This window comes from Excalfactoria chinensis, chromosome 6 (genome assembly GCF_039878825.1).
Source record: "Excalfactoria chinensis isolate bCotChi1 chromosome 6, bCotChi1.hap2, whole genome shotgun sequence".
NCBI classification, from domain to species: Eukaryota; Metazoa; Chordata; class Aves; order Galliformes; family Phasianidae; genus Excalfactoria; species Excalfactoria chinensis.
In genome coordinates this window covers 22,515,977-22,543,726 of record NC_092830.1, presented here as the reverse complement: position 1 = coordinate 22,543,726, position 27,750 = coordinate 22,515,977, and the positions used below count along the sequence as shown (strand labels likewise).

The window sequence follows — 27,750 nt, the reverse complement described above, 5'->3', positions numbered from 1 at the left end:
GTGCGCGCCCCGCACAGCGGCGGGTGCCCGCGGGGCAGCGCTCGGCACACGCGCGCCGCAGAGTTCGGCTTGGGGAGGGGGGCGCCGTGCTGGCGGGCGGGCTGGGGGCAGGGGATCGCTCAGCAAGAAAGAATGCCAAAGGGCACGGTGAGTAGTATCCTTCATTTGCTTTATGTGCTGAATTGCCCCTGATTTAATATAAGCGTTCTGACGAACGCACGTTGTTAATAAGATGTTTCACTTCCCTACCTTTTTGGCGGCTCGACGTTCCTCGAAGGTTCTCGGCGTACCCCTCGGGGCTCCCACGTCGGAGGCTGAAGGTGCCCCTGGGAGCGCGGTCACCGCGGGACCCCTCCCCGCCTACGGACCACCTGCGGGCACCGCGGTGGGGCCCCGCGCCGTGCGGGCTCGCGTTCCGGGCCGGCGCCCCGCGGGTCGGTCGCGGGCAGGGGGCGGATTTTTCAGATGTTTTGGCGCAAACACCATTTGCTTCCTCGGGGAGAAGTTTGGCCGTCGGTCCTTGGGACGTACGGTTGCATAAGCGGCCCTCTGCGAGATCCGCGCGGCCGTAGGGGAGCGGCCGGAGAGCGAGGACAGGTGAGGGGGCGCGGGGCCGCTGCTGGAGCCCTGGCTCGAGCAGCTGCGTGCGGTGTCACCGCGTGCGGTCCGCTCTGCCGCACCACGAGCTGTTGGCTCTGCGCTCCGCTGCAGCGCTGAGCCGTCGCCCGGTTGGTCTGCTCTAGCGGCGCGTGGATCTGGCTGCACGTAACTTCAGCGCACCGTGTCTGTGCTGTGCCCTTTTGCAGACTAAGCCTTTATTTTCTAGACGACAGACTCAGGTGTCTTAAAGGTCTTGTGAATGCGGTTGGGTTGTGCTGGACAGACGGGTACCTCAAGATTCTGTAAGGGGAGATGCAGCCCTTTGGGTGCTTCTCATCCCACCTGCATGTAACTGATTCTCTTCTACGTGCACCCACGGAGCTGTATGTGTGGGGCAGACCTGCAGCCACACTCTGCATGGCAGCAGGGGTTATGCAAACAGCACCGCTGTAACTGGCACCGTGAGACCCTGCAGCCAGCAGGCTGTAAGCTTCCCATAATCTCGGTGATTTACTCCAGTCTGGATAGCACTGCTGCTTTTGCAGGCAGCTCTAGGACTCCTTCTCATTCCCATTCCTACAGCATTTCTCTGCTGTGATCCAACTGCATCCACTAAGAAAGCTCGGAGAGCACCACTGGTGGGATGTGTGTGCTTGGAGGTGATGGCACACTTTGACATTCACAAAGCTTGGAGGAACAGTGATGTGCTATAGCAGCCTGTGCTTAACAAGGGAGATCGCTCGTCCCTCTAAGCTAAAACAAACCGAGTTAAGAAAAATGTGATTTTTACTACTTTTCTTACGGTTGCACTTTGGATTGTCTTATAGTTCAGTAGCTTTAAAAAGTAGATTAAAAACAAATGAAGAAGGTCCTTCATTTTATCCATTCTTTCTAAGAGGAAAAGGGTTTCTTTCTAGCAGCCCGAGGAGAGTTGGCTGCACCCCCCAGGCACTGTGTGGCTGAGGGCGCCTTGCAGGTGGGGCTGTGAGAAGCAGGACTGCTGTGCTGCGGCATTTCCGCACGCGGTGGCTCCCAGCTGTGACCTGGAGCACTCTGAAAGTTGTGACCCTTTAAAACCAAAGCCCACAGCACCCAGGCTGCTCACCGTGTTTTTATTCACTGGAATCAGGGATGTTTGCTGTGTGGCTTAGTGGACCATGGAGGGAGCTGTGCTTTCTTCTCGGGAGCTCCTTGCACTTGCTGCAGTGTAGCAGGAGGTGAGCTGCTGCCAGCACGTGCCAGCAGCCAGGCAACCTGGGGTGAAGACACCTGTGTGGCCTCTGTCCTCCTCTTGCTTAAGCCTGTGGAGCATGTACGTGAGGGTGAGTTACAATCTCCTGTACTTGTCTTTCTAACAAGATGGGGCTCCAGTTGGGACCTCAGGTGGGTTCTGCAGCCTGTGCACAGCCTTCCCTGCAGTGGGAGTCTCTGTGGGCTGAATAGTTGCAGTCAGCCCCACTTCATTCTGTGCCTTGCAGTGCTGTAGTGCTGCCTCAGCTGTGCTGACAAGTGGGTTTGCAGCTGTGGCATCAGGAAGGTAGGCACTGCTGTGGGCAGTTTCAGCATCCACTGGTCTCTACTGCACTAAGATGAGCCAGAAATTTACAGCAGACTTCTTCCCAGAGCCTGAGGGCTGTGGTGCTGCCCAGGGAGCCAGGTGATGTATTTCAGTAGGGAGCTGGGATAAGTTCCCTCTTCATTAGTAAACGTGGTCAGGTACCTTGCATGCAGTGCAGAAGCCATTGGGAAACTGCTGCTTGGCTGTAGTGTGGTACTGGCGAGCTGCAGGCCATCACAAAGCAGCATCTGCTGGCTGCCTTTCCTTGGCACTTGTGGCAAATGAAGCAGCACTTGTATACTATTGTTCATCATATTTATTAGTTTCTGCTCCTTTTATTTGTTGAAGTAATGAACTGAGAAGGCAGTACCTGAAGTGGTCATCAGCATTTGCTTTCAGTCGGCATCACAACTTTTTTGCCAAAGGATTAATGGGTCTTTTCTCTCCTTTCCTGGTGTTTTTGTTGTAAGGTGATTTTATTGGCTCTGGTATGAATTTCAGGATGTGGTGTAAATAACAGAGGTGTGAGCAGCTGTGTGTAGCTGTGGTCTCTCTACACATGTCATGTGCCCAGTGTGTACAGCAGCAAGCAAGGCTGGCTGTTGGTGCAAAGGTATGCTGGGGAAGTCTGTTTCTGTATTGAGTTAAAATGAATGTGGAAGCAATGCCTCTGAGATACGTCGGACTCCTAGAAAATGCCTTTTAACTATTAAGTATCAGTTTTGTTACTCATAGTGGTTATCATCAGAGCCTGTGGAGTTTCCATCAAATCTTGTCTTTGAATGCTTTCTGAACAAGTTCTGCAGCCAGAAGGTCCTGAAAACAGCATCCAGAAATAATGGTAACATGCAGCCCTGAGCCATGTGTGGATATTTAGCTGCAGTGTGCACTATCATTGTTGTAACTCACCAGTGGGCTACTTATGGAGAACAAATGGCTCACCCTTCCCACCTCTCAGGGCTCAGTGTGCACTCAGGGAGGGTCTGGGAAGTGTCAATTTTCCTTCTGCTAGATGATGGCTGGCCTGTGCTTCTTGGGAGCACAGAGGAAATGGTTCTTCTGGTCTTGATGCTTGGTGATACCATCAGAGCAATGTCCCTGGATTGCCCAGAGATATGACCGCACTTCTGGGTTTCCTCAGCCATCTGTTTGCTGCTGTGCTTGGGGGTTTGCCCACACACACTGCTTACACTCTGTTTCTTCTGGAGTAGCAGCATGCATGATATTTAAAAACCTCTCATGAATTAATTCTGAGCATTAGGTAAGAATGCAGGTGAAAATACAGTAAAATATACTTCAGTTCTTGATGAAAACGTTGGAAGTGAAGTACTAGATAGGAGATAGGTAGGAGAACGAAACATTGTCTAAGGCCATATAAAAAATGAAAGGTGTTTCTCAGCTGTTGCACAGAACCCTGTGGGCGAGTTTGGAGCACAAACTCCAACTTTGGAGTGTGGAGATGTTTCAGCTCACCACTGCCTTGCTCTTGTATCCCCTTTTCTGCACAGGACCCAAAGTAGCTTTGAAGTTGGAAATGTAACTCCCCACGCACAGCCCTCAGCAGGACAGTGCTGACCTTTCTCTCTCCCTTTGTTCAACATGGAAACAGTCCCCCCTCTTTCACCCTCCCCCTCCCCCATTTCAAAGCTTCCTTCCTTCCTTCCTGCAGTTCCTGGATTTGTACCAATGTGGATGTGATGACTCACATTTCCCAGATGCAAAATGCAAATCTGCAAAGTGGGATCATTCCTCTGCCTCTATGGGGGTTTCTTGGAGTCGGTGCTGCTGTTGAGCTTCTTAAATAGCACGTCCAGTGTGATCCAGATGGTTTTCCTGCTGACCACAGCATTCTGGGTTCTTATTTAACAAGTCATGTACTTCTGGGACAGTGTTTAATAAGTTCTGTATTTAAGTGTTCATTGTATGCGCATCTTAAACTTCTTTGGCTTTGAGAACTTCTCAAGGACCACTGAAACATACTAATATAGTCTGTTGATGCAGGCAGATACCTCTTCCTCGTGTCCCTTTTAGGGCTTACATCCTTAAGCTGGTGTTTGACAACCTCAGTCTCCATTGACAGAGGTGCTTGGAGCTGGTTCAGGCAGCTCAGCGGCTGTTGGCATGCAGTTAGGAGCTGTTGGGATAGGGCTGAGCCCTGCTTGGCTGCAGCTGCTGTCCTGGCTTTACCCACTCTATGAAGTTCTATGTGTTACTCATGAGCTGTCCCAAGGTAACTGGGTTGACAACTCCTTGTCTTCATGAGCCCTCTTCGAGGCTCTCATTACCAGCCTGAGATGTGGCATCCAGTCTCTCAGTCATTTAAACTGGAGTTTGCTGGGCTAGGTCATGGCACTGACTGTATAGGGGTGGCTCAGCATTCAGTAAATACCCGTGCTTGGCTTTAGAACCATTACAGTACTGAACTTTGTGGAAGTATTTATGTTTTTTGTTACATAGGCTACCTTCTAGATGAGTAACCTAATGTTTTTAGTGGTTCTCAGGGAATTGATTTGTTGCAACATTCCCATTTGAGTGCGCTGTTCTTACTACACTCCTCACCAGGAGCAGCTTCAGGATTTTTGGGGGTCGGGGGAAAGAAATGTGTTTGGTTTGGGGGTTTATGTGTTGTTTTTTTTTTCCCTCTTGTCTCATCATCTTCCAGCTGAGATCCTGTCAGTCTGGGTAACAAACCACTGCCCATCTCTTTTTCACCATGATCATGTGCCATACCCAGTCCTGCAGCATGTTACTGTACTGGAGGGTTCTCTCCCTATTAGCTGTATCTGTTAGACACTCAGCTTTCACATGACTCTTCCTTTAAAATACATTTTCTTCCAACCAAACAAGTAAAAGCTTTGAAGTCATGCTATCTGATCTGCTTCATCTAACAAACCAACAATGTTTTTTTTTCTAGATAAAGGCAATAGGCATTTGAGAAATGTGTTTATTAACAGTCCTCTGTCTGTTGGTTCTGTTTTTCTCTGCTCATTGAAGTTCTGAAACAGCATTTAATTAGCTTGAATGTTCCTTGGCATGGCTATGGCATGATGTCAGAAGTAGCAAATCTGATGAGCAAAAGTGCATTTCATTTACTTGAGGGGTTGGAGAAAGTGTTCTTATGGGCAGACAGAATGTTGGCGCAGAAATGGACTGGGCAGAAGGAGCTGAAAACAGCAGCAATTCCCCTTGTGATGGAACTGGGAACACAACAGCCAAATAATTTCTCTGCTTGAGAGGTGTCAGTGCCGTGTTCCAAGAACATCTAGGGCTTTTTGTATAAAAGCTGGTTTTGTTATGGAGTATGGAATTGTTATGTTCTGTTTCCTCATCTGGTGCCCACCCTAAATCTGTGAAAATCTTGGCACTCAGAACAGGATTAAATTGGTCAAACTTGGTTTTCATTTTTTGCAAATTGGTTTGTGGCTACCAAGTAAATGAGCAGCACAGCAAAGTCCTGTGGGAGCAGGGCACAGGGCCCAACCTTTGGGCAGCTCCCATTTGGGTTTGCTAAGGCATTTGGAGGAGCTGTGTGTAGGACAGAACAGTAAGGCAGTGCAAGAGAGGACAGGTAACTTAGAGTGTGATATAAGTTGCCCTATACCTGATTCTCCATGTGTTGCTGTTCAAGAAGCCAGCATTGTGCCCTGATCTCCTTTAGGGTTCTTTCTACCAGTGCCTATTCATCTAGTCTGATGAAAAGCAAGTTTAAGGGAATGAATACAACAGTCTCGGCAAGCTTGTTTATTCTTAATGAACTTAATTGTGGAAAGAGTGATCTTACGGGAGCAAAAACCTACATGGTGTATCGGTGCTTGTGAGGCACACTGCACAGAAACAGCCCCTGTGTGATGTGTCAGAGCATCCAGGCTCTGCCGATGTGCCAGAAGGGCAGGAGAAGGAAGTGTTTCACCTCAGATCTGTTGCGTGGGCATCTGAGGCGTTTCTACACAGAGCTCTTAGTGGGCAACTTTGCTGTCTTGCACAACTAGATGTTGAAGCAGTTTTTGGGAGATGTGTGAAAACTCATACTCTGTGAATATTAGGTAATGTTAGCTTTATTGCTCTTAGGGAATAAAATGAGCAAGAAAATAGTGTTGGTTATGTATCACTGCCTCCCGGCAGTAAAGGACTATGCAGCTTGCACTGACACACTGCCCAACAAATGGATGGGGAAAGAATGAAAGGAAGAGGCTGTGAAGGTGGTGACAGTAAGAAGTGATGTGTGAAAGAAAGCAGAGTGTTTTATGGAGGTAAGTGAAGTCAGCTGGCATTTGTCATTTGTGGACTGATTTGGAAAAAAAAAAAATAGTTTTGGGGTTTTTTTTTGTTTTGTTTTGTTTTTGTTTTTCTTGAGGTGAATTTGAAAGTTTATTGTCACTTAGAGTTTATCTAATACAGCCTGACCTAACTGAAATGCCTGCACAAGGGGAGCGTAATGTAACAATGCAGGATTTGAAGGATGCAGGCTGAACAGAGCTTCGTTCAGAAAGCGGGTTTGTAGGCAGAAGTTGCTAGCAATGTATTTCCATATGCCAGTGTTACTTTACTGATAAAGGAAGCTTGACTCAGCTGAGATATTTCTCAACAAATCTAAGATATTAATCAAATTTTCCCTTAAATTTTGTTCACTTTTTTTGACATGAGCTCAAAGTTATCTTTCATTATTGCGATGTCAATGAACTTAGGGGTAAACCAACAGTTCCCTGTAACAACAGTTCTTTGAAATACCCCAGGTTACTCTTTCAGGTAATTCAGAAACTGCAATTTAAGTAATTTGAGGTTCTCATAATAGTTTACTCCCTAGATGGGGTGAATTTCCATTGCAAATAGCTCTCGAAAAAGAAGAAAAGAACCCAACAGTATATTCTGTTCTTTTTCTTTTCTTTTCATCTGGAAAAGATTTTAAGGAATACCACTCTCTATGTACCGAGAATTTAAAGAAGTGTTGGAAGTAATTCTTACTGTCTGATCGTTCTTATTTTTATTGTGACATTCCGTGTGATAAGCTGCTTAAAGTGAAACCGATGTCACTGTAAGGATTATTGATAATGGGATCTAGTTGAGGGACAATTACAAGGTTGGTTAGGATAACAAGATAAGAGGATATTTATTGAGTCCTTCTTTGAAATCTCTTGTGTTTTGGTTCCTAAGTTGTCACACATGGTGACAAAAGGTATGTGTGTGACTGCCCCATCTGAACAGCTGGCACATGCATTTCTTTGTAATGGCTCCTTGACTGGTAATATCAGGAGGGAAACTGAGATCGAAGATCCAGGATTGAGGGTTTTTTTCTTCTTCAAAACTGCTGTAGGATTGCAGTACCAGCTCGGGGGCCTATCCTTACCTCTGCAGAATTTTCTTGAATATCTTGGCCAGGTGTTTGATCATGTACACTTCCTAATGTAGTGGTTTCTGGGTAACTGTTCAGAGTCCTGTGATAAATGGCCCATAGTTGGTCTGTGGGGTCATGTTAAGTGGCAGCGCCTGCACAGTCTGCATCTGAAGTGTTTCCATTTGTGAGTCTGCTGATAGGAGTGTTTGGGTGTTTTATGGGATGTTGGGCAGGCTGAGCTGGTCCTGTGGTCGTAAATGCTTTGCTGTTCCAATGGGGAGGACTGAGTTTAATGGGAAGGAATAGAACCTTTTAATCAATTCTTTTGTGACTGGTTCTTAGAGACATTTCTGTTTTTTTTGTTTTGTAGATAACATCAGTCTCTTTCTTTCTTTTCCCCCTTTTAAAGTCCTTTAACATTTTGCCATTTAAGGTCTCTCTTATTGTGGCTGTCTAAATGCAAGATAACTCCCTAATGCCATGTCTTGCTGCTCCATATGTAATCTTTTCCTCTCCTATAGCCATCTGTGCCTTTTCAGTGTAGCCGCTGAAGAGAAAATAAAAGCATGATACAATCTGGTGAAACTGGTTTCCTGTTTTCCTACTGTCTCGTTCTTCCTAATGCAGCTCAGTGTTCACTTCTGTAGTACTTCAGCCCTCCCTGCTTACTAGTCAGATTTTCTGCCACAGGCCCCCCGGGTTTCTGTTGCAAAGGTGCCTTTCTTGTCCTTGGTCTCTTTAAGAGTTAAGCCAATCCCTTACCTCTTGTGCTTGGATGTTTTTTCAAGCATTCTATCTAGTTACTTCTCCCCGAGTTCCTTGAATGTGAACATAGAAGTGTTTGTGAGAAAACTTGCTCTGACATTTTGCTTGCTGACAGTTCAGTGTGTGTATGGAGTTGAGGGGATACAAGCTGAGGAGCTCTACAGCAACACCAGAGAAGTAATAGAAAGGAATTTTTAAATGGATGGAAATCTGGAAAGCAAAAATTAAACATTTGTAACAGAGCAGGTTGGCTTCTTGTGTTTCGCTTATTAAAAAACTCCATGTTCTCTATGAAGAAAAAGTTATCCTTTAACATAAAACTGGGAAGCTGTAGATCTGGGCTGCAGTAATTAGAAGTACACCCTTAAGTCGCATGGAAAGTTCTTGCTGGTCTTTCCTGCAAATGATGTAATCGAGCAGCTGCATCAATATGCACTCATCACAGGCACTTTTCTTGAAGCTTTTAAGATTTTCTTTTAAACTTTGAAGAAGTTTCTGGATCTGGTTGAAATGCAACTTGGTGAGGCCGAATGGAAGACTGAGCATGAAGAATGTGCTGATCTGCTCAAGACGTGTTGGTTGTTTGTTAACTTTCAGAGGATTTGATTTCACTAAGACACTCCGTTACTGGTGAGTAGATGCATTTTTTCACAATGTGCGTGCAGTCAGTCATGTTCTTCCTGATCAGAAAGAGGTTTACTTTTTATAGCTAACAAAGTATCATTTTTTTCCCTTGACCTCCATCTGTTCCCTTGTCTTTCAGTGTAGCATTTGATGTTTCCTTCCCAGCTTGGTAGCTTCTGTGTTGTCATTTTCAGAAGTTTCTCACTCTTAGAACATCTAGAGTGCAGTGAAGGCACGTGCTTTCATTTTATCCTCATGGCAGATAAGGTCCTGGCTTCCCTTGGGCTGGTTAGGAAGTCTAGGGTTTCCTGATAATCTTATCAAAATAATATATGATTGCTCTCAGCTGAACTAACTCACATATGAATCAATTTGTCTTCTATTAAAATACAGAAGGCCTTGGTAGCAAATATGTCTGCCTTTATCATATTGGATACTGATATTACTGACCAAAGGAGGAACATTTTTGTATTGCAGAGGGCATTTTAGACCAGAGTAAGACTGGCCAAGACATGACAGCTAATGTAAAGTAAATGGGGATGTCACCAGTCCTGGCAACTCTTTTCGAAATCTAAATTCTAGCATCTAAAGAGAGGTTTGTTAATTTGAATTGTAGAATTCTCAGGTTGGAAAAGACCTTGAACAAGGACCTTTGGCTGTAGGTTGCCCCAGCTGTGAGGCTGAGCAGAAGGATGTTCCAGTGAGGCTGAGGCTTGGCATGGGCTTGTCTTTTGTGCTTCCAAAAGCTATCAGTTCAGTGTGTTCAGCTCTTAGAATAAAACCGGGTGTGTATTGCCTGGCTACCTATTTTGCAATGTGTGTATTTGACTCATTCACACACTCTTTGTGTTGTACATGATACTGCTCTCACATTTAGGTGGTTTAAGGTTAATTGGAACTAGCCTATCAAAATATGTATCTGTATATGCCACATGTATTTCCCTTAAAGATTTTCTTCTATTACTGCTGGAGATTATAGTAGTGCAGTATGTTATATACAGTAATTGTATATTATCCTTATTAAAAGTAAACAAATAAACAAACAAAACAATAGTGACTTTGAGATTAAAATAGAAGTATCATAATTTTACAAGGCTTGTGGTTTCAGCTGTAAGCCTTCCAAGAAAAATAATGGTCCTGGTGGCAGTTTGGTATCATATGGCGTGTGTTGTCCAGTAGAAGAGCACATATGGCATTAAGGATCCTAATAGGTTTCTCTCAAAATGTAAGCTTGTGTGAGTAAAGGAAATAGCCTGCATTGCCTTTTCATGCCTGGTTAGTTTCTGCAAACAAATCCTGCATATTGAAGGAAAATAAAATGAATTGCTGCTAACAGCAGCCCTGGAACATCAGGCAAATAGAGGCAATCTTCTGGATAACTTGTTCAGTAGGTGCAGAATTTGTTTTTCAAATGGTCATCAGCCTTCTCATATAAAGCAATTTATGACTGATATCTTGAGAACTATCAGTGCAGATGTTTTTCATCTGAGTGATTTTGGATCCCTCTTTACCTACATGTGGAATGCAGTGTGCAGCGACAGTAAAAGAAGGCAAGAGCAATAATTTCCCCAAACAGACTACCTGACGGTCTGCAAAAACTGTCCTGTTCCACATGTTGCATGGCAGCTTTGCAGTGGTATCATTTGGTGGTAAAATTATCCTGAATGTGGAAAAATTAATAAAGCAGCTGCAGGAAAAAGGCCAGCTGAAGACCACTGAATAAAAAGCCTTTTCAGCATTTCCAAACAGTTATGGTCATATGTTAATATTTGTTTAAGGGCATAATGGTATATTATTAAGTTTCCGATCCAGATTAGCTCATTTCTCAAACCAGTAGCAATGACACAGAAAGTGATTGGAGCATCACCGACTTAAACTACAAATGAGAAATGTTTTACAAAATGTTTAGTCACTGTTACCGACACCTTAACATAATAAAAGAATATTTAGCATCAGATAATTGTGTCATTATCTTATGCTCCCCCATATACTCCTGGCCCAGCAGACAGTAAATATTTCCAGTAGAGCTCTGGACACACCATTTGGTTTAGTGATTTCTGGCAAATTGCACATGGGAACAACTCAGAGCTGTGAAGCACTGATGGTGGGTGGCAGCATGGCTCTTCCTCTCCCATAGTTGTCAGCACTGTGCCACTCAGCAGGGCAGTGACTAATGGGCTCTTGTGTCCTTCTGCAGGCTTCTGCCATCTCTTTTGTGTTTCAGCTCTGAGTATCTTCACTCTTGTACTCTTGTATAAAAAGATTTCTCAGCTCCTGCCCGTTCTTTACACTGCCCTGCTCAGCTACACACTGCTTCAGTACCTCCCTCCTTGACTTGCTTTTTTAGCATCCCTTTACTTTCCTTCCTGCTTTCCAGGCCCCTCATCTATGCTCCAGTCAGTCTCTGTCCTGTTCAGCAGTTATGTCTTCTCCACAGGCACAAACTCAAGCAAACGAACAATGTCTGCTGCTCAGCATCCTGAGGGATGGCAGTTCATAAACCGTACTCTCTCACATTTCATCTTCTCTATCCTGAGACATCTTGGATAGCAAGCTTTATTAAATGTGGATGTGATGCCTAGTATCATGACCCCCATTTCTTGATTAGAAGTCCTGAAGCACTATCAGAATACAAATAGGCTGTTCGTGTTGTTCTTTTCTGGTGTCACAGGGAAACCCTTTCTAAGGTTACAGGTTACAGATGTGCAGAGTATCCAGATTGATTAAGATACACATCAAAAACTGGACAAAGGATGAAACACAGGGCAATCTGCTGTGGTAAGCTTCTTGTCTTAATACTAAGGCAGCAGTTAGAGATAGGGTTTATTTATTTATTTGTTTGCTTTGTTTCTAGTACAACTCTCTAAGTGAATTTCACGTGGGTGATAACCATTTGTTGAATTGCCGGAGAGGCACTGAGTTTGCGGAGATATACTGTGAAGGTGACTGTGTACTCTGCTTACATATATACCCATAATCCTCAAGATTTCTGGTTCACACAAGGAGGATTTCAGTGGAGCAGTCTGCCTGTGTTAGGAGAGCATAACGTTTTGTCTGGACTTTAGGCAAAGCCACCTTTAAGCAGAGGGGAAAGCTGAAGATACAGAGTGGCAGCCTTGAGATGCTTAATGAGGTATTTTTATTTAGGCACATAGAGTTGAAAGGGACCTCTGGGGTCATTTTGAAACAGGAAGTCATAATCCTGCAATTCTTGATAAATACTCTCAGCAGAAGTCAAAACAAGCTGTTACTTTTCAGTTAAATAGCTGACCCTGGGTCCAGAATGGGACAACTCTTTGTGGGAAAAATATACCTGATTGGAAATAACCTATGAATGCCAAGAGCTGTACAGAATTAGAGTTCATCTACTTCCCATGTATGTAAGAACACCTTGGAATTTAGCTAGCTGCCAGACCACTGACTGAGGTGCCTACCATGGTGTGCAACTGCAAGGGGTTAAAAAGGCAAAAGGGGGCTGTTCTGTAGACCACCTAGCTGATGGGCACTTGTGCGTCTGTCACCATCTCCTGTGTCCTATTTGAATGTACTCTGCTGTGTTTGGTGGTGTGTAGGAGATGGGTTATGGGGCTGGCATGCCTGTGGGTGTTCAGTGGGGAAGGGAGGTCTGACCCTGTGTGGTGAGACATCTGGGACAAGGTGGTGGCATAGAGAGGGCTGTTTCCCTTTTTTGTCTTTCCTTTCATCTGCTGCAGACGTAAAGCCATTTCTCTGGAGCAGATCTACAGTTACAGATGAGGCCATCCATGGTCATGCAAGGCATGTTGAAGAAATGAACCCTTTCAAAGCACAGGAGATACTAAACTTTACGTGTCTCATTTTCCACTATCACTGAATGTGTACAGTGTTTCTGTTTTCTAACATTTTGGTGTTCTCTCACACTTTTTACTGCTCCTTCTGTGCTATGTTTGTTTTTCTAAAGTCATACTTGTATTCTTTATTAAAGATACAACTGTTGAGGGAAGGGAAAAAGAAAATGAGAGCAAGAGGTTAACATGAATAAATGTAGCGGAGACCTACAATTAGTTTATGCTTGATAAATCCTAAAAGACAAGTAAGAAATACAGTAAATTTATCCTAGGGAGCTATGCAAGTAGGGCAATTGGAGGAAAATATTAGAAGTTGCCTGGAGGTAGGTGAACAGGGTAACTGTAGCTGGACCCTTACCTTTCACTCTAAGTACTAATGGATTTTCTCCAGCTGTGCTTAGGCTGCTTTCTACTTCATAAATTTGTCCGTACAAATGTTCTCAGAGTGCCTGTGTATGTTGCTGTTCACAAGAAAAAGAGAGTTCAAATTCCTCTGTGCGAGTGAACCTGCTGTGGGAGTGTGGCCAGGTGCTCAGACGTAGGCTGGCATGAGTTTCTCAGGCCCAGCTCCACTGTTGTCACTGTGAAAGCACATAAAGGCATGTACAACGTGTGTGTTTGTATGTAGTTAAATTTTGCAATGAAAGTTCTTGGCCTGTGCACATTTCTGTATTGCCAAACAAGTATCTATTGGTGTGTGGGATCCTGTGTTTATTTACCTGTTGCATAGAATGAGGCCAGCCCCTGAGGGATGATTAACTACACAGCATATATAGCAAGGGTCTTCCTCACCACAAAGTTAAGACAGAACATGAGAGCCAGCCAACGAACAGGGGAGATAGGAGACCACAAAAGGAATGGCCTTTCTGTCTCTGTCTTCATTAGCAGAGGCTACAATCTTTACTGTTTATGGCATGGATAATTATGAAATAACATCAGGGTGTAAGCCAGCAAAGTTTTCTAACTTCAGCATACTCTTGCTAGGATGTCATACTGAGTGTTCATTAGTGTCATGCAGCAAGAAGAAAGGTAATTGTTTAACTTAGTTCAGTGGCTGTAACACAGTACTCCCTGAAATCAAGGGGATGGTTTGCACAGATCCTGCAATGGGTTTTCTGTTGCTGTGTTTGCCAGACATCTCTAATGTAGTTGTTTTCAGTTGCTTGTAGCCTCATTTAATGTTTGCTGTTGGTGTGTGTGTTGGCAGGGAGGGCTCCGTGGGAATAAAATCGACAAGTGATCATGTAACCAAGTACCTAATCTGTGTTTGCTTAGCCTGATACGTCATCAAACTCTTCACAAGTGTGCTTATAAACAACTAAAACGCAAACTGGGGTCTCACACCCTACGTGAAAGTTGTCTGGGAGGTTGGGCCAGGGACCCAGGCTGAACTCCTGGCACTCAGCTATTGCTGTGTATTTAAAAATGAATGGAGACTCTCGGATTGAAGACTGTAGACTCCTCTGAAAGATGGTATGTATATTTTTTACTTTACTGTACCATGCATAATAAATCAGAGTTATTGTTATCTCTTCTGGCATTTCTGGAACTTCCTCTTCCACTCTTAATAATCAGAATTTGAAATGCAGTTTTCATCCCTCCAGGGGAGATGGTGAAATACATAAATCCAAAATCCAAGATGCTAAAAGGTGCTGCAAAGTTACGTCTGGATTGCATGCAGTCCCTCTGGGATGTATCGTGTGCCAGTATACACTCCACCAAACTGTGTTACTCCTGATTGCCAGTAAAATGTCAATGGCATTTGATCAATACGCTGTTAATTCGAGGAACTGGCATGGATTTTCAGGGGTTATTCAATCACTCTGGCATTTTGAACCTAACACATTAAACTTGCAGTAAATCCATCTTTGAGGTCTCTGGTGCTGGCTATGGAGTATGATTACCGCATGTTACTTGCTCTCTTGTTCAAATGAATTTGGTAGGATAATGTTATAATGTGAGGCCTAATTGCCAAACCAGGGTGTAACAGATCTTTGACACTCTGGCTTCATGCTAGATTGGCTACCAGCTTTTTCGAGACTAGATTAGCAGTGGATACCCACAAAAATGCTGCATTTTGTTTTCATCTATGTAGACAGGGATATGGCTGTTTCCATCACATTGTACATTTTGTTCATGTCATTCACTGATCCAGGCTGAAGAATCACGTAAGGACACAGCCTTCACCATCAGATAGCTTGTCAATCTAATAGCTGCATGTATTTAATCAGCAGTTGTTGCTTGGAGCTATACAGAAAGGGGTGGATAATTGACAATACTAGTTTTCAGTGCATGAGAAGTATGGTCAGCTCACAGATTTGCAGCACGTGCTGGAAAACAAATAAAGAATGTGAGTAGCAAGTAACAAATCCATGGATGTGTCTTCTGTGTCATGTACCTGGAGCCCTGTAACTTCTGTCTACCTGCTTTTTCAGCTTCTGTAATGGTCTCTTAGCATAGAATTTGTGAGCAGTGCTATACTACTTTGCCTACACACATGCTTTCTTTTCTTACTGCATTAGCCAATCTATTCTGCCTTTTATCCTCAGTTTGTCCATATGGTTCCTCAAGAGAGCATGTTTTGTTTTTGTCTGTTTACAAACACAGTGGGATAGGAGAGTGTAGGTGTACACTGGTCCATGTAGTGCTGCATGTCTGTGTTGAAGTAAATAGGTAAGGTCAAAAGCTGGACTTTACATTCCAAGGAAGAAGTCACAAGGCTTGTGAGGAGGACAGTGGTGTCCTTTGATCGTGTGTGCATCTAACAGACTGCTTAGAAAGCTCTGTCAGCTGCCTAGGCAAATTTAGCTTCATACTGGAAAGTTGTGTCAGAAAAGGAAAACTGTCCTGGTCACTACTCTGGAACTTCATTGGTCTTTTACTTGCTTGAGTCCTAGCACTTGAATACCTCAAAGACAAAGTTTGAAATGTTTAACTCACTTGGATCATGTTTACTTTGTGTGTTTTTTTCTTATCAGCTGTGGGAATGAACTTGTAAAGACCGCTTCCAGCTGGGACCCTTTACCCTCACTTGGGAGTGTGCATGAGATACCAGATTTGGGTCTGCTTTCAAAAGCTCTGATAACCCCAGCTGTGTGTTTGTTTGATCTTTGTGAGCTGCTGTGACCACTTCTGTGTGATCCAAAACACAGCTAAGTCAGATGTCCTGTTTGATACATGGCCTATTCTTGAACTGTGAAGAAATGTGTATCTCTCCAGAGCTTCATGGAAGTGACAAGTGAAACAGGTTGCTAGGATTTTCTTTCTATCATGTATGAGCTCTCCTGTAATTGATTAGTGCATGTTATATTGGGATGGCACTTCAGGCTGCAGTGAAGATCATTCTTGCGCTAGAATCTGTATAAACAGAGACTTTGCAGAGGCTTCAAAATACTATTTAACTTACTATGAAATGGATGTTTGGGACAATAGAGGAAGAGAGAGTAATAAAGAGTGTGCTAGCTTATGTTCTGATGCTTACAATTGGCTTAGCTTTGGGCTTGGAATCACTGAAAGCTTTATACAAATATTTACTTACAAATAAATACTAGCAAGTCCTATCATACAAGGAGAGAAAACAGAACAATCATTTTTCCTTCCAAATACATTCACAGAGTATGGGATTTTTTGCCTCAAGTAAAATAAGTGAGAGTTCACTGTCTGAGGAGCAACAGGAGCAAATAAATGGTACACGAGGAATGCACAGAGATGGTTATTTCTTGGTAGCCCTCTCAGCTTAAGTAGTTGGATGGCAATTTCATAGAGTTTTGGCATCTTTTTATGGGTGTTTTTGTCTGCTGAGAGGAATACTGTTTTGGACACGGCTTCTTTAAATCACTGTTTGAAAGTGTTGACAAGCACATGCTGGTGTGAGGTGGCAAAGGTTCAGGTGCCCCATACTACAGCACAGACATTGGCTTTTGGACTCGATTCAAATGTAGCCTTTGCAAGCTACACGAAGGATAAAATCTATTCCCTCAAACATGAATTTTGCATTAAATAGTGTACTAGAAGTATAGCTGCAATTTGAAATAAAGTCCAGGGGCTGGTATGTGGGGCTGGAGCGCTGCTGAGGTGAGCTGCAGCTCTGGGCAGCAGCAGGGTGACTTACACCTGTGGGGAAAGGCCTGCTGTGTGGCAGGGTGCAGCTGCTGGGGGGATCACCCTGGTGTAAGATACCACACATGAGAGCAAGTTCTGATAACTCAGCCTTTCTTCTAACAGATGTTAATACCTTGTGTTTAAAAGGAAAGCTTACCTTTATATTTCATAGCTCTGTACTCTGACTGTTCTCTGCCTGTTTCCTTGCAGATGGTGAGCAGCCCCTGGGTTCACCTTCCCTGGTGTGTGGCAATGGGAGCCAAACAGCAGCACTGAGGGGAGGAAGAGGAGCATCAGCCTGCCACAACATGGCCCCGCGTGCTGGCCCACCTGATGGTGGCTGGGGCTGGATGATCGTGGCTGGCTGCTTCCTGGTCACTATCTGCACCAGGGCCGTGACGAGGTAAAGGGGCTGCTGCTCAGCTTTGGCCTGCTGTGGTGCTACCTCTTTTCTTCTTTCACATCAACAAGATTTCTCAAAAGCAGAAAGAACAGGAAGAGACAGCTGCCTTGCACAAATGTGTTGTGTACGTTTGGGGTGAGATGGCTTCTACAGCTGCTGCTGGGCTGCTTTGTTGTTGGCAGGAGCCCACTCCCTGTGAAGCTGGACATTAAGCTGTGTTAAGCAGAGACAGGCACTCTGGTGAAGGAGATGCTGAGGCAGCAACTTCTTGGCCAGGCAGTGTAACACAAACACAGCATTTCCTACTTCACATTCACATCTCATTTAAAGTAAAATTGACAGGTGTAGGGATATGAAGAGCTTGGAATAACGTCACAAAAGGGACATGTGAATATTGATGTGGTAGTTTCTGCTTGCAAACATACTTGTTCCATAATGACAGCAGATTTCCCAGTGCATTTCTTTTCCTTTTCACATATGAAATGTGAAAGAGCCCAAGAAATAATCTGATGAGTGTTAAACATCTGGAGAACATATGAAAGTGAAATATATGCAAGAAAAAAGATGAAGACAGTGACTGTCCGTAGATTAGAGAAAGAAAAGAGGGGAAAAAGGGATCTTCTCTGCTGCTTGGGGGCTGGAACAAAACCATGCAGCCTTTCATCTGTTCCCTGCAGAGGCAGGTGAAACACTAGTGCTTGTGCACTAGTAACTTCAGGAGTAACCACTAGTAACAGGAGTAACCACTCCCGCAGGTGCTTTAAAGAAGTATTGGGAGGACTGTTGGCTCCTGTGGTATTTTTGTCCTCTGGAAGGTGTTGCTTTGCACTTGTTACCATTTTTGTACTTCTGCGTGTAAGAACACGTAGCTATAGGTAGTGTTGGTTCTACAGGTGCTATACTAGACCTGCTTTGCTTGCATAGGCATGAGTACTATTTCAGTGAGCAAGCATGTAAGTCAGGAACAGTAGCTGAGCTTTGTGTACATCACGATGTAACTATAAATTGCTGGTGATAGTTACAGCTTCTGTTTCATTTCAGTTGAAAAATGAGTTATAAAAATCTAGCAGCAAATACTGCAATAAGAAATGTGGTGTTTAATGTTGATAATCCCTCTGGATTAGTCTGACCTGTCTGAAATATGTTCTAAATCAGCCTGTCTAAGCCCCCTGTTGGGATCATAGCTGGGTGCCATTTTGTGATTCTGTTGTTGCCAGTGCAAAGCAAGGATTCTTCCCTGCTTGAATCACACCAACGTAGGTATTTTATGTAGAATTCTGTTGGGATTACTAAACTTGCATGCACCATTTCATGTATCGTGTCACATACATTAATTATCTTCATTTCCAATACCCCTTTGCAACACTAAAAATATCTCCCTCCAGTTGGGATCCAGGCAAACCACAGATTTGATTGTTGTTGAGGGCTGGAGAGGACCTTCAAGCAAGTTCTCTTTATCCCTGAAGTATGAGGCTATTGCTTCCTGAGAGGTAATCTTCAACAGTTTGGTGTTCATATTTTCTTCTTTAGGTGCATCTCCATTTTCTTTGTGGAGTTCCAGGCATATTTTGGGCAGGATTATGCCAGAACAGCTTGGATCCACTCCATTGTCGACTGTGCCACGATGCTCTGTGGTGTGTATTGTGTTTTTATGACTAGTGTGATTGCTTTTTCTTCATCTCCATCTGTTTCGGGGTTGCCCACCAGCCGGTGCAGTAGGCTGGGGAGGATGGATGCTGTGGACTCTCTGAGGTCTGGTATATCCAAGCCTTTTCCCCTAGTGTAGTTGAGCAGTAAGGGTGTGCCTTCACACCAAAGAAAAGAAGCAGAATTTTGTTTTGTCAAATGATTTAAGTTTGCAGAAATGTACAAGGTCTAATGGGACAAGCTGTGTTTGAGAGCTGCTAGCTGAGCACATTTCTTTTGCCTATTGATTGGAATCATACTTGAGAATTAGCACAGGCTGTACTTTTTGCCTTTGGATCAAGTCACATCCTCCTCATTTTAGCAACTTGTGTCAACAAATGCTATTTTCATTTAAAAGAAAATTCTGTGCTACTGTGAATTACATGCATCACTTCAACAGCTGTATTGAATTTCTCAGGATTTTACTTCAAAACTGTGCAATCAGGTGAAAATTCAGGCCCTGATCCTGCTGTAGAGGGGTTAATCCACGGGCATTGCCTTGAAGGCACAGAGACACAGCTGAAACAAGACACAGCACAGGGAGAGAGCTGGTGATGACATTCCCTGGTAGAGACAGGATGACCTGGAAACTGTCAGTGTTGGAGAAGTGCAGGGCAAATCTGGTGGCTCTGGGGGTGGTCAGAAGGTGTGAGACCTCCTCCATCTATGTCTGACACAGAGCCCTCAGAAAGGCTGCTTGAAGTTACCCAGGGCTGAAGTACAGATTGCAGGTTGAGGAAGGTCTCTGCAGTTGTAAGCATGGATTAAAGAACAGCGTGGGCTGTTCTAGTTGTTGCTATGGCCTCCCCTGACCCCCAAATCTGCAGAGTAGTTGTGCCACACAGTGACTTTGATCTGCTGAAAGAGCTACTGTAAACTTCAGTTTTATCCCAACTTTCTGGAAAACAATTCTAGGTTTTTGATGCTCACTCCATTCTAGTAAGGGAGGCTGATGAAAGGCTATCTCGATCACTGTTTTGTCTGATTTCTCATGATGATTGTTGCGATGAACTGTATCTGAGGACCTGATGTTAACTGCCAGCTTTGTTTCTTTGAAGCTCCGCTTGGGAGTTTAATCAGTAATCATGTATCCTGCCAAGTTGGTATCATGCTAGGAGGGCTGCTTGCATCTGCTGGACTAATTCTGAGTTCCTTTGCTACCAGCCTGGAGCATCTCTATTTATCATTAGGAGTCCTTACAGGTAGGAGACACTCACCTTCTTGGGAAAGCAATACAGGAACATCAAAATTGGTGGTCCTCCCTTCAAAGAGGGGCAATCTCTCCGTGGGATTGTACCACACAGCAACTTGTTCACCTCACTGTGGAAGGGGGGTTTGGCTGCAGTCATTGGGTCTCATACAGTCCAAATATGGCATGCTGCAAAGCATGTCTTTAACACTGCTCCACTGAGCGCCGTGGATAAAACTCTGAAGTTCTGGGATGATGGGAAAAAATTTTGCTGCAGGTGATACCCAAAAATATTTCCTCTTATGCCTGCGATTTGGTAGGAGGTTGTTATGGTGGGAGTTCTAGAATGTCCCCCAAATAAAATGTAAATAGAAACAAAATGAGTAAGTGGATGAATACTTAGTACCTCAGCTGCTCACTTTATTTTTATCTGCACTACATTCCTCTTAAAAAGCAGACATATCTCTGGCTAATGGTATTGCTCAAGCAGATCCTCCATTTGCATTCAGGTATGGTGACAGAAGATATCTTTGCTCTGTCCCATTTTCCTGTGTTTGTCATGCACAGAGGAATATGAGAGGTGCCCATGGTCACACTGACATTCCTTCCTCATTAATACTGACCTGGTAGCCAAGGTGATATAAGCCCTTGTATTCGGTCCCCTGCTGTTTAGTAATGAGGTGGTGGAATTACTGCAGTTCACATGCTGCCAACAGCTTATTCAGTAAGGATTTCTTCTCTTTTGGTTTTGTTTTGTTTTGTTATAGTGCTTGTAGTTCCTGCATTACAATGTTAATCTTTTGACAAATGCGTTCATAACAAAAAAAGCTCCTTGTGGCTCAAAAGGACTGTGCCCCATACCACCCTAATGCCACTGAGGCTTCCATAGTGAGAACCAGGGTGAATGTTGGGTGAAAAGCAATTGTACTTTGTAGATGGGGTTGTAAGGAGTCTGTTCCATAAGCAGTTAATTTCTAGTCTGTAGAGACTGATTAATATAGAGATAACTGTTGCTAAAGGCTGGGGGTGATGCTCCAACATAGAGAGGAAGTGGTAAAGTAACTAAGTAAAGTCTTAAGTCCATAAAAGCAGCAGAACTGTGAAGAGTGAAACAGAGATGAGATGGGGGACTGACTGGTGAGAAATATCAGAGCTCATTCTAAGAAGTATAAAAATGTTTTCAGTCCCAAACTTTGCATTTCCACTTTTCACAGGGCACTCATTGGGTTGTGGGAACCTATTTTCCCTGCCACCTAACTCAAAACAGAGTATACTTGTTACTGCTCCTCTGCCATCTCTTTTCCTCATCCCCTCTAATCCACTCAGCTCAGCGCCTGCCCAATACAGAGAGGCCTTTGAGGAGAACCTTACAAGCAGTTTATGGCACAGGTGATTACCTTCCCAGCTGGCAGATTCTGCTGAGGACTGTTGGGGCACTTTTAACCTAAATGTAGACATGCTCCACAACTCCATTCAGGAGATCATTTTGTTGTCTCATTTGGAAATGTATGTTTTAGCATCTCGGCCAACATTTGATAGTTACAGTCTTTCTGCAATGAAGATCGTGCTCTTTTCTAAGAGGTGGATCTTACATGTTTACTGACTTGGACATGGCTTTGTCTTTTGAGACATTTTTCCCCTCTTTGTTTGTGCACAGAGATTTACAAATGCTCAGGACTCCGGCCAGCTGTTCTGAGGAGCTAGTTGAGCTGACTGAAAAAGGTTTAGTGCAGGATATTAGTGACAGAGGTAGACAACTTGTACGGCATTTGTGACCTGAAAATTAATAGCTGGATTTGCACCAGATTGAAACACAAAGCATTGCCTCATGAATGTGCCCCACACCAGCTTCGGCACTGGGTTAAGACCTTATCTGGTATCCAGGAGAAGCTGTTTTTCTGATGTTTATTGATAGCCCTGTTCTTGTGATTAAGTAAACCCCACTGTTCTTTCCTGAGCCTTGTTATCGTGGGTTAATACTGAGGTGTTATGTTTGTTAAGTCAGTGGCCCTGATAGTGGAAGGAAGGAGTTATCCTGGTTTCTTCCCACACTGGACTTCATGATTCAGAATCAGGAAGAGTTTTCTATTCACTAAAGTGCTAATTAGAGTAATCTATGTGGCTTAATTTATTGTGTTTCATACACTGTGCTCAGAATTAAACCATCTGCACTGTCTTTTCTTTCCTAGGACTTGGATTTGCTCTCTGTTATTCTCCAGCTATTGCAATGGTGGGCAAATACTTCAACAAAAGGAAAGCACTGGCTTATGGAATAGCTATGTCTGGAAGTGGAATCGGTACCTTCATCCTGGCTCCTGTGGTTCAACTCTTAATCGAGCAGTTTTCCTGGCGTGGGGCATTACTTATCCTAGGAGGTTTTGTTCTAAACCTCTGTGTCTGTGGTGCCTTGATGCGGCCTATTGCCCTTGAGGAGGACCGTAAAACTGTTCCGGGGCTTCTTGAAAAAGATTATGTCCCTGAAGCACAGAAACGAGACTTGAAGCGAATGTCTCTCTGTTCCCCTTTAATCAAAACTTGGTCACATGAGTGTTTATGCTACTGTTCGTGGAAAGAATACGACTTTTTACTGATGCCAGGTTTCATGGTGCTAGCAGTGTCTGTTTTATTTATGGCATATGGCTGCAGCCCTCTGTTTGTCTACTTAGTGCCTTATGCTTTGAGCGTTGGAGTGAGCCATCACCAGGCTGCCTTCCTCATGTCCATACTTGGCGTCATTGATATCATTGGTAATATCACCTTTGGATGGCTAACAGACAGAAGGTAATGGCTTATGGCTAAGGGAATGCAAACTTTAGCCAGTGGACGGCTGGATGCATGTAGGGTGCAATGCATACAAGAGTTAACATTATGGACATTGTCTGTAGCATGTGTAACTTCTCCAGAAAGCCAGCACACAATCTAACTTTCAGAAATGTTTTGTCTCTTCATTGGCTTCTGCTGGCTGTTGTTTTTTTTTGTCTTTTTTTTTTTTTTTTTTCCTCTCCCCTGAAGAAGTGATGTTTGTGCAAAGCTCTTGCATTTGACCTTGGAAATGTTACCTCTTGCCCAAGATATGTCAAGAATGATCCTCTGTATGTAATCCCTAGAGGATAATACTCTATTTGTGCCTTTTCATCTCTTCTGCGCTGCTGGGGTGATGCAGAAGCGATGGAGAAAGAGCAAAGGTCTGGCTTACCCCTGTCAGGCAAATACTCATAAGGACTGAGGTAAAATTGTTATACATTTCTCAGTATTTTGAGAGCTGAGCATCTGGCTAAACTAAGAGTTTTGATCCTAAGGGACACGTTTTTATTTGTGTTTATTCAGTTTCTAGGAAAAATCAATCATTGGTTTTGTGAGGCAGGGAGAGGGGGAATTACCATCTCGCTTTGCTCTCACTAACTCCATTGTTGGGGGGCTGATGTGAAGGATGACAGCTGAGAGGGGTGTGCTATAGATTGTTACACATAGTACTGGAAGCGCCTTGCTGAGCTGGAAAGCCCATGAAATGCTGCTTTGAGCACTGAAACTTCAGAGGGCTGCATAATCTTGGCAGTCGAGAAGCTGCCCATCACTACAGTCAGCCCCAAGAACAGTTTGGGGTGCTGTTCTCTGGGGGTTTCTGCAGCTGTAGGTTGGCATCTGTTCTCACCAGGGCTCATTGCTGGTTGAGATTTTCATCTAGAGCTCTGGGTAATAAATTGGACCTACATTTGAGCAACACTTAAGAGAGAAAGACTGAAATGCTACATAGCAATTGAGGTGCTGTGATATGTGAAATTGAGGTGAGTGATATTCTTTCCTGTTTTGAAATTTGCAGGTGTCTGAAGAAATATCGGTACTTCTGCTACCTCTTTGCTGTAGGAATGGATGGCCTCTGCTGTCTTTTCCTACCAGTTCTCCAAAACTTCCCCTTGCTTGTGCCTTTCTCATTTACCTTTGGATACTTTGATGGAGCCTATGTAACACTGATCCCCGTTGTGACAGCGGATGTAGTGGGAACTTCTTCTTTATCATCAGCACTGGGTGTTGTGTACTTCCTGCACGCCGTACCGTATCTAGTGAGCCCACCTGTTGCAGGTCAGTTCACAAATGACTTTTCTGTAATCTTATTACTTTGATTTCACCGCTTGACCAAAGCAGAACAGTCAAGGTTTCTAAGAGCTGTGACATTACCGCTTCATGTAGTGCAGAAATGAAAGATTCCTCTGGAATTAGGCAGTTTCAAAAATGCTAGCTAAAGTGATTCATTCCAAGGTTTTTTGTTGTCATTGTTTGTTTTGTTTTGTTTTTCATCCAGAGTACTTAAATCTTTTCATCTCTGAGCAGCTTTGGCAGATGGTTGAGTCAGCTTCACTGCTGTTGGTCCCAAGCTCATCCATCATTTTCCCTATCAGTTTCATTGCAAAAGATCAATGATGGGATCTCTAATCTTGTGATTCTTTGGAAAGCTCTTGACATAGTTTTGAACATTGTGGAAGGTTAGAGATCTTTTCCAAGGAGCCATGTATAGATATGTCTTGCATATCTTGTCTGCTGTTCACAGCAATTTCCAATTAATCTGTTTCTGAAGCTTTTAATTTAACTTTCAATACCAAAAGATAGTGCAAAAGGGAATGCTTTAAGTGATGCATGAGCCTAGGGCGCAGCTCACTAGCAACTGCTGTGTTTTTCTTGTGCGTTTGACATCTAAACAAAAACCCATAAAATCTTATCTGCCTGCTGATGCTGTGGACCAATTTTCTCCCACCCCAAGAGGTAAAAGAATAGTGACAGTGATGTGAGCCTCTCTCTGGTTTTATGGTATTCCTAAGTGGTAAAACTACAGAAGTGCAGCTAATCACAGGATTTCTAAATAAAAGAGTGTAATTTGTCTTCCACAGGTTGGCTTGTGGATACAACTGGCAGTTACACGGCATCATTCCTCCTGTGTGGATTTTCTATGATATTTAGCTCAACGTTATTATGTTTTGCGAGACTGGCAAAGAAAATGAAGAGAACACGTTTGAAGTCACTCTCCAATGATATTCACAGCAAACAGCACATCTGGACAAATGGAGCAATAGCTTATTCTGTCACAGGAGAATTAGACCAAAAGGATGCTGAATTTTTGCCTGTGGATACAAACAGCTACAGCAGCAGATGACAAGCACTGTCAAGATTCAGCACTGTGCAGCCACAACTGGCACAGAGGAGACCGCGTCACATTGCAGTGCTGAAGATGATAGTCCTAGGACACAAAGCATCTCAGTTAGATATTTCTGTCGTTTTTGGTAGGCTAGAATCTGCAAACAGCATAGGAAGTTGAAGTGGTAGTAGATCAAAACTATACTGAGAATAGTGTTGGTAAATAAAGGTTTCAACAAATTTAGTTCTAAAGCAGTATGTTGACTCCACAAGTAACCTGAAAAAAAACCATAATTGGCCACAATCAAAAGAAAACAATAAAGTAATCAGTCACCAAAGATGAACAGCAATGTTTAAATTATTTAAAAATAGTATTAATGAAAAAGGCATTTCAGTGTTCTGGTCTGTTAGGTTTCAGTGGAGTAATCACAGATGCCACAAGAAAGCCTCTCCGTTTTTCAGGCTGCATCAAACTTTTTGCCAATGACTGTTTTGAATGCCAAAGCCATTTTTTAGAAAATCTGACAGGAATCTGTGATTTATGCTGAAAGTACATTTGAAGCAGCTTTAATTTCTACAGCGTGCCTGAATCTTGTATGTACGTTACTACGCTACAGCTTTATTTCAAAGGTGGCTTGAGAGCTGTTTTCTCACTCCCCCTGCAGCAAAACGTTCAGGTGGTTGCTGACGGTTTTTGGTTGGTCGTGTTTTTCCCTGGAAACCTCTAAAGAATGAATTTCTGAATGTTGACATTCCAGGTGTGATCCTCTAGCTGGTGTTTTCTGAGTGGGTGTAAGAGGGATCGTGGCTGCTCTGCCATCTGAACATCACTAGGTTGTAGGAAAAATTAGATCTGTGCAAGCAGATTACCAAGAGGTAATAGCTCACCACACCAGCTATTAGTAAAGAGAATGCTGGCTGACAAGTTGCTCCTGTGTATTGCGACAGCCATTCTGTCTCTTTTTTGCACCTGGGAGCTGTACCTTTAGACTTGCACCATCTGATCAGGTCACTTGTCCTGGCCAGAAAGCAACAGCTGCAGTTTGCTGATGATTTCCTACTCCTTGTGCTAGGGATATTTACTACAGCTGGCTACTTTGTGGGACCTGGGGACTGAATGTAGCTCATGAGGTATATTATCAATGGTTGGTTTATTAAAAATGGGATGCTTATACTTTTCCAGGGTGAAAACATTAAGAGATAGAGAAACTTCACATTCTGAGATGCAGATTTTCTTTCTGTTTGATGATGTATAAAGCTATATTCTGTTCAATAGCAAATTGATTGGAGTCCAGATAAGTTTCGTTAATGCTGTAATGTTGTTGATTGCCTGCAGTACGCTTGGTGTTTTCTGTTGGTGTCCAATTCCATTCTGTGCCTCAAGGGGGAGACCAATGTGGGCTGCTGTTCACAACTTGGATTTAGATGAGAGAACAGCCACGGGGTCATAATGTATTTTATATCTATCAATACTGTGTGTATCGATTACTTCTATTTTTCATGCATATTCCAAATACAGTGCATTAAAACTGTTTGACTTCAGCTGTCTGTGCTCAAAGCATTTAGCAATCCTGCTATGCCCCAGTATGGTCAGAGCAAGTAGTGTGAATTCCTGCACAGGACACAGATAAAGAGGTGGGAGTGCCAAAGCTGTTTAAAACTACCAGCACTGCCTTTATTCAGATCTGTGTGGCAAATGAGTTTTAGGCCTTAAGTTTCATTTTAACGTATGTTGATAAAAAGACAAACAAAAAAAAAAAAAACAAAAAAAAAAAATACAAAAAACCCCACAAACATTCAGTGTTTTGTGAGTAGGACATAATATGCACACTTGGAAAAAAAATTATAGTTATTAGTAGTGATGAAATATATTGTTTTAGATCCCAATTTGTATCAGAAAATAGGGAGTAGTGTGGTCTATAAGAGATTATTACACCAATTTATGAGTTATTGAACACTTGTTTTACAAAAGTTTAGTTGTGTGGTTTTCTTTACCATATCATGATATGTCAACAGTTGTTGGTGCCATGACTGCGTGTTGTAAAATCCTGTTTGAATACTGCTATGACTTTTTGATATGGGTAAATAATACAAATTTGGGAACAAATTATTAGCATATGGGGATTGTTTTAAACAGCTTCAAAATATTTTTTCATAGGGTTTCCTGTTTATAAACATGAACATTCATTTATAATTAAGGCAGTATTTATTGTTTTAAATATAAATCCAGCAGAAAACATTTCGTTTGTTTTATACACAGACCTTTTTTGTAGAAAATGGAAGAATCATTTCAGCTTTCAGTTTCTAGTGCTGTTTCTGCTTTGACATAAAGGCATAGGTACTAAAATGATGCTTTCTGTGCATAAAATCGTGCATAAAATAACAGCCCTGTGATAAAATTCTCCATCAAAGAAACTTAGAAGGAATGGGGTGTAGCAAAGAAATGGAAGTGGAATAACCAGGAGCACAGCTCAAGTGCCAAGCTTCTACTCTGTGCTCTGCACAACCTGAAATAAACTTCTCCATCCTCACACACGA

The 27,750-nt window shown here is 43.2% G+C and overlaps 1 protein-coding gene across 2 annotated transcripts; it reads left to right on the top strand.

Moving 5' to 3' along the window:
- Window positions 1-49: 49 nt before the first annotated feature.
- Window positions 50-26,870, top strand: SLC16A12 (solute carrier family 16 member 12). 2 transcript variants are annotated; one of them, XM_072340217.1, is made up of 7 exons: window positions 50-147; window positions 17,018-17,210; window positions 18,741-18,844; window positions 19,955-20,098; window positions 22,275-22,866; window positions 23,906-24,165; window positions 24,969-26,870. In XM_072340217.1, exons 2-7 carry the CDS (start codon window positions 17,116-17,118, stop codon window positions 25,229-25,231), a joined length of 1,458 nt encoding a protein of 485 aa, XP_072196318.1. In that variant the 5' UTR covers window positions 50-147; window positions 17,018-17,115; the 3' UTR covers window positions 25,232-26,870. The 2 variants fall into 2 exon arrangements, with proteins under 2 accessions (XP_072196318.1, XP_072196319.1); XM_072340218.1 differs by lacking the exon at window positions 50-147 and adding an exon at window positions 1,747-1,922.
- Window positions 26,871-27,750: the final 880 nt, after the last annotated feature.

Excerpts from the sequence above, each read along its gene's own strand:
- SLC16A12 (XM_072340217.1), top strand. The coding sequence starts at position 17,116 with ATGGCCCCGCGTGCTGGCCCACCTGATGGTGGCTGGGGCTGGATGATC. Across the intron at positions 22,867-23,905 it reads GGATGGCTAACAGACAGAAG|GTGTCTGAAGAAATATCGGT; the intron begins GTAATGGCTTAT and ends TGAAATTTGCAG. Across the intron at positions 24,166-24,968 it reads AGTGAGCCCACCTGTTGCAG|GTTGGCTTGTGGATACAACT; the intron begins GTCAGTTCACAA and ends TGTCTTCCACAG.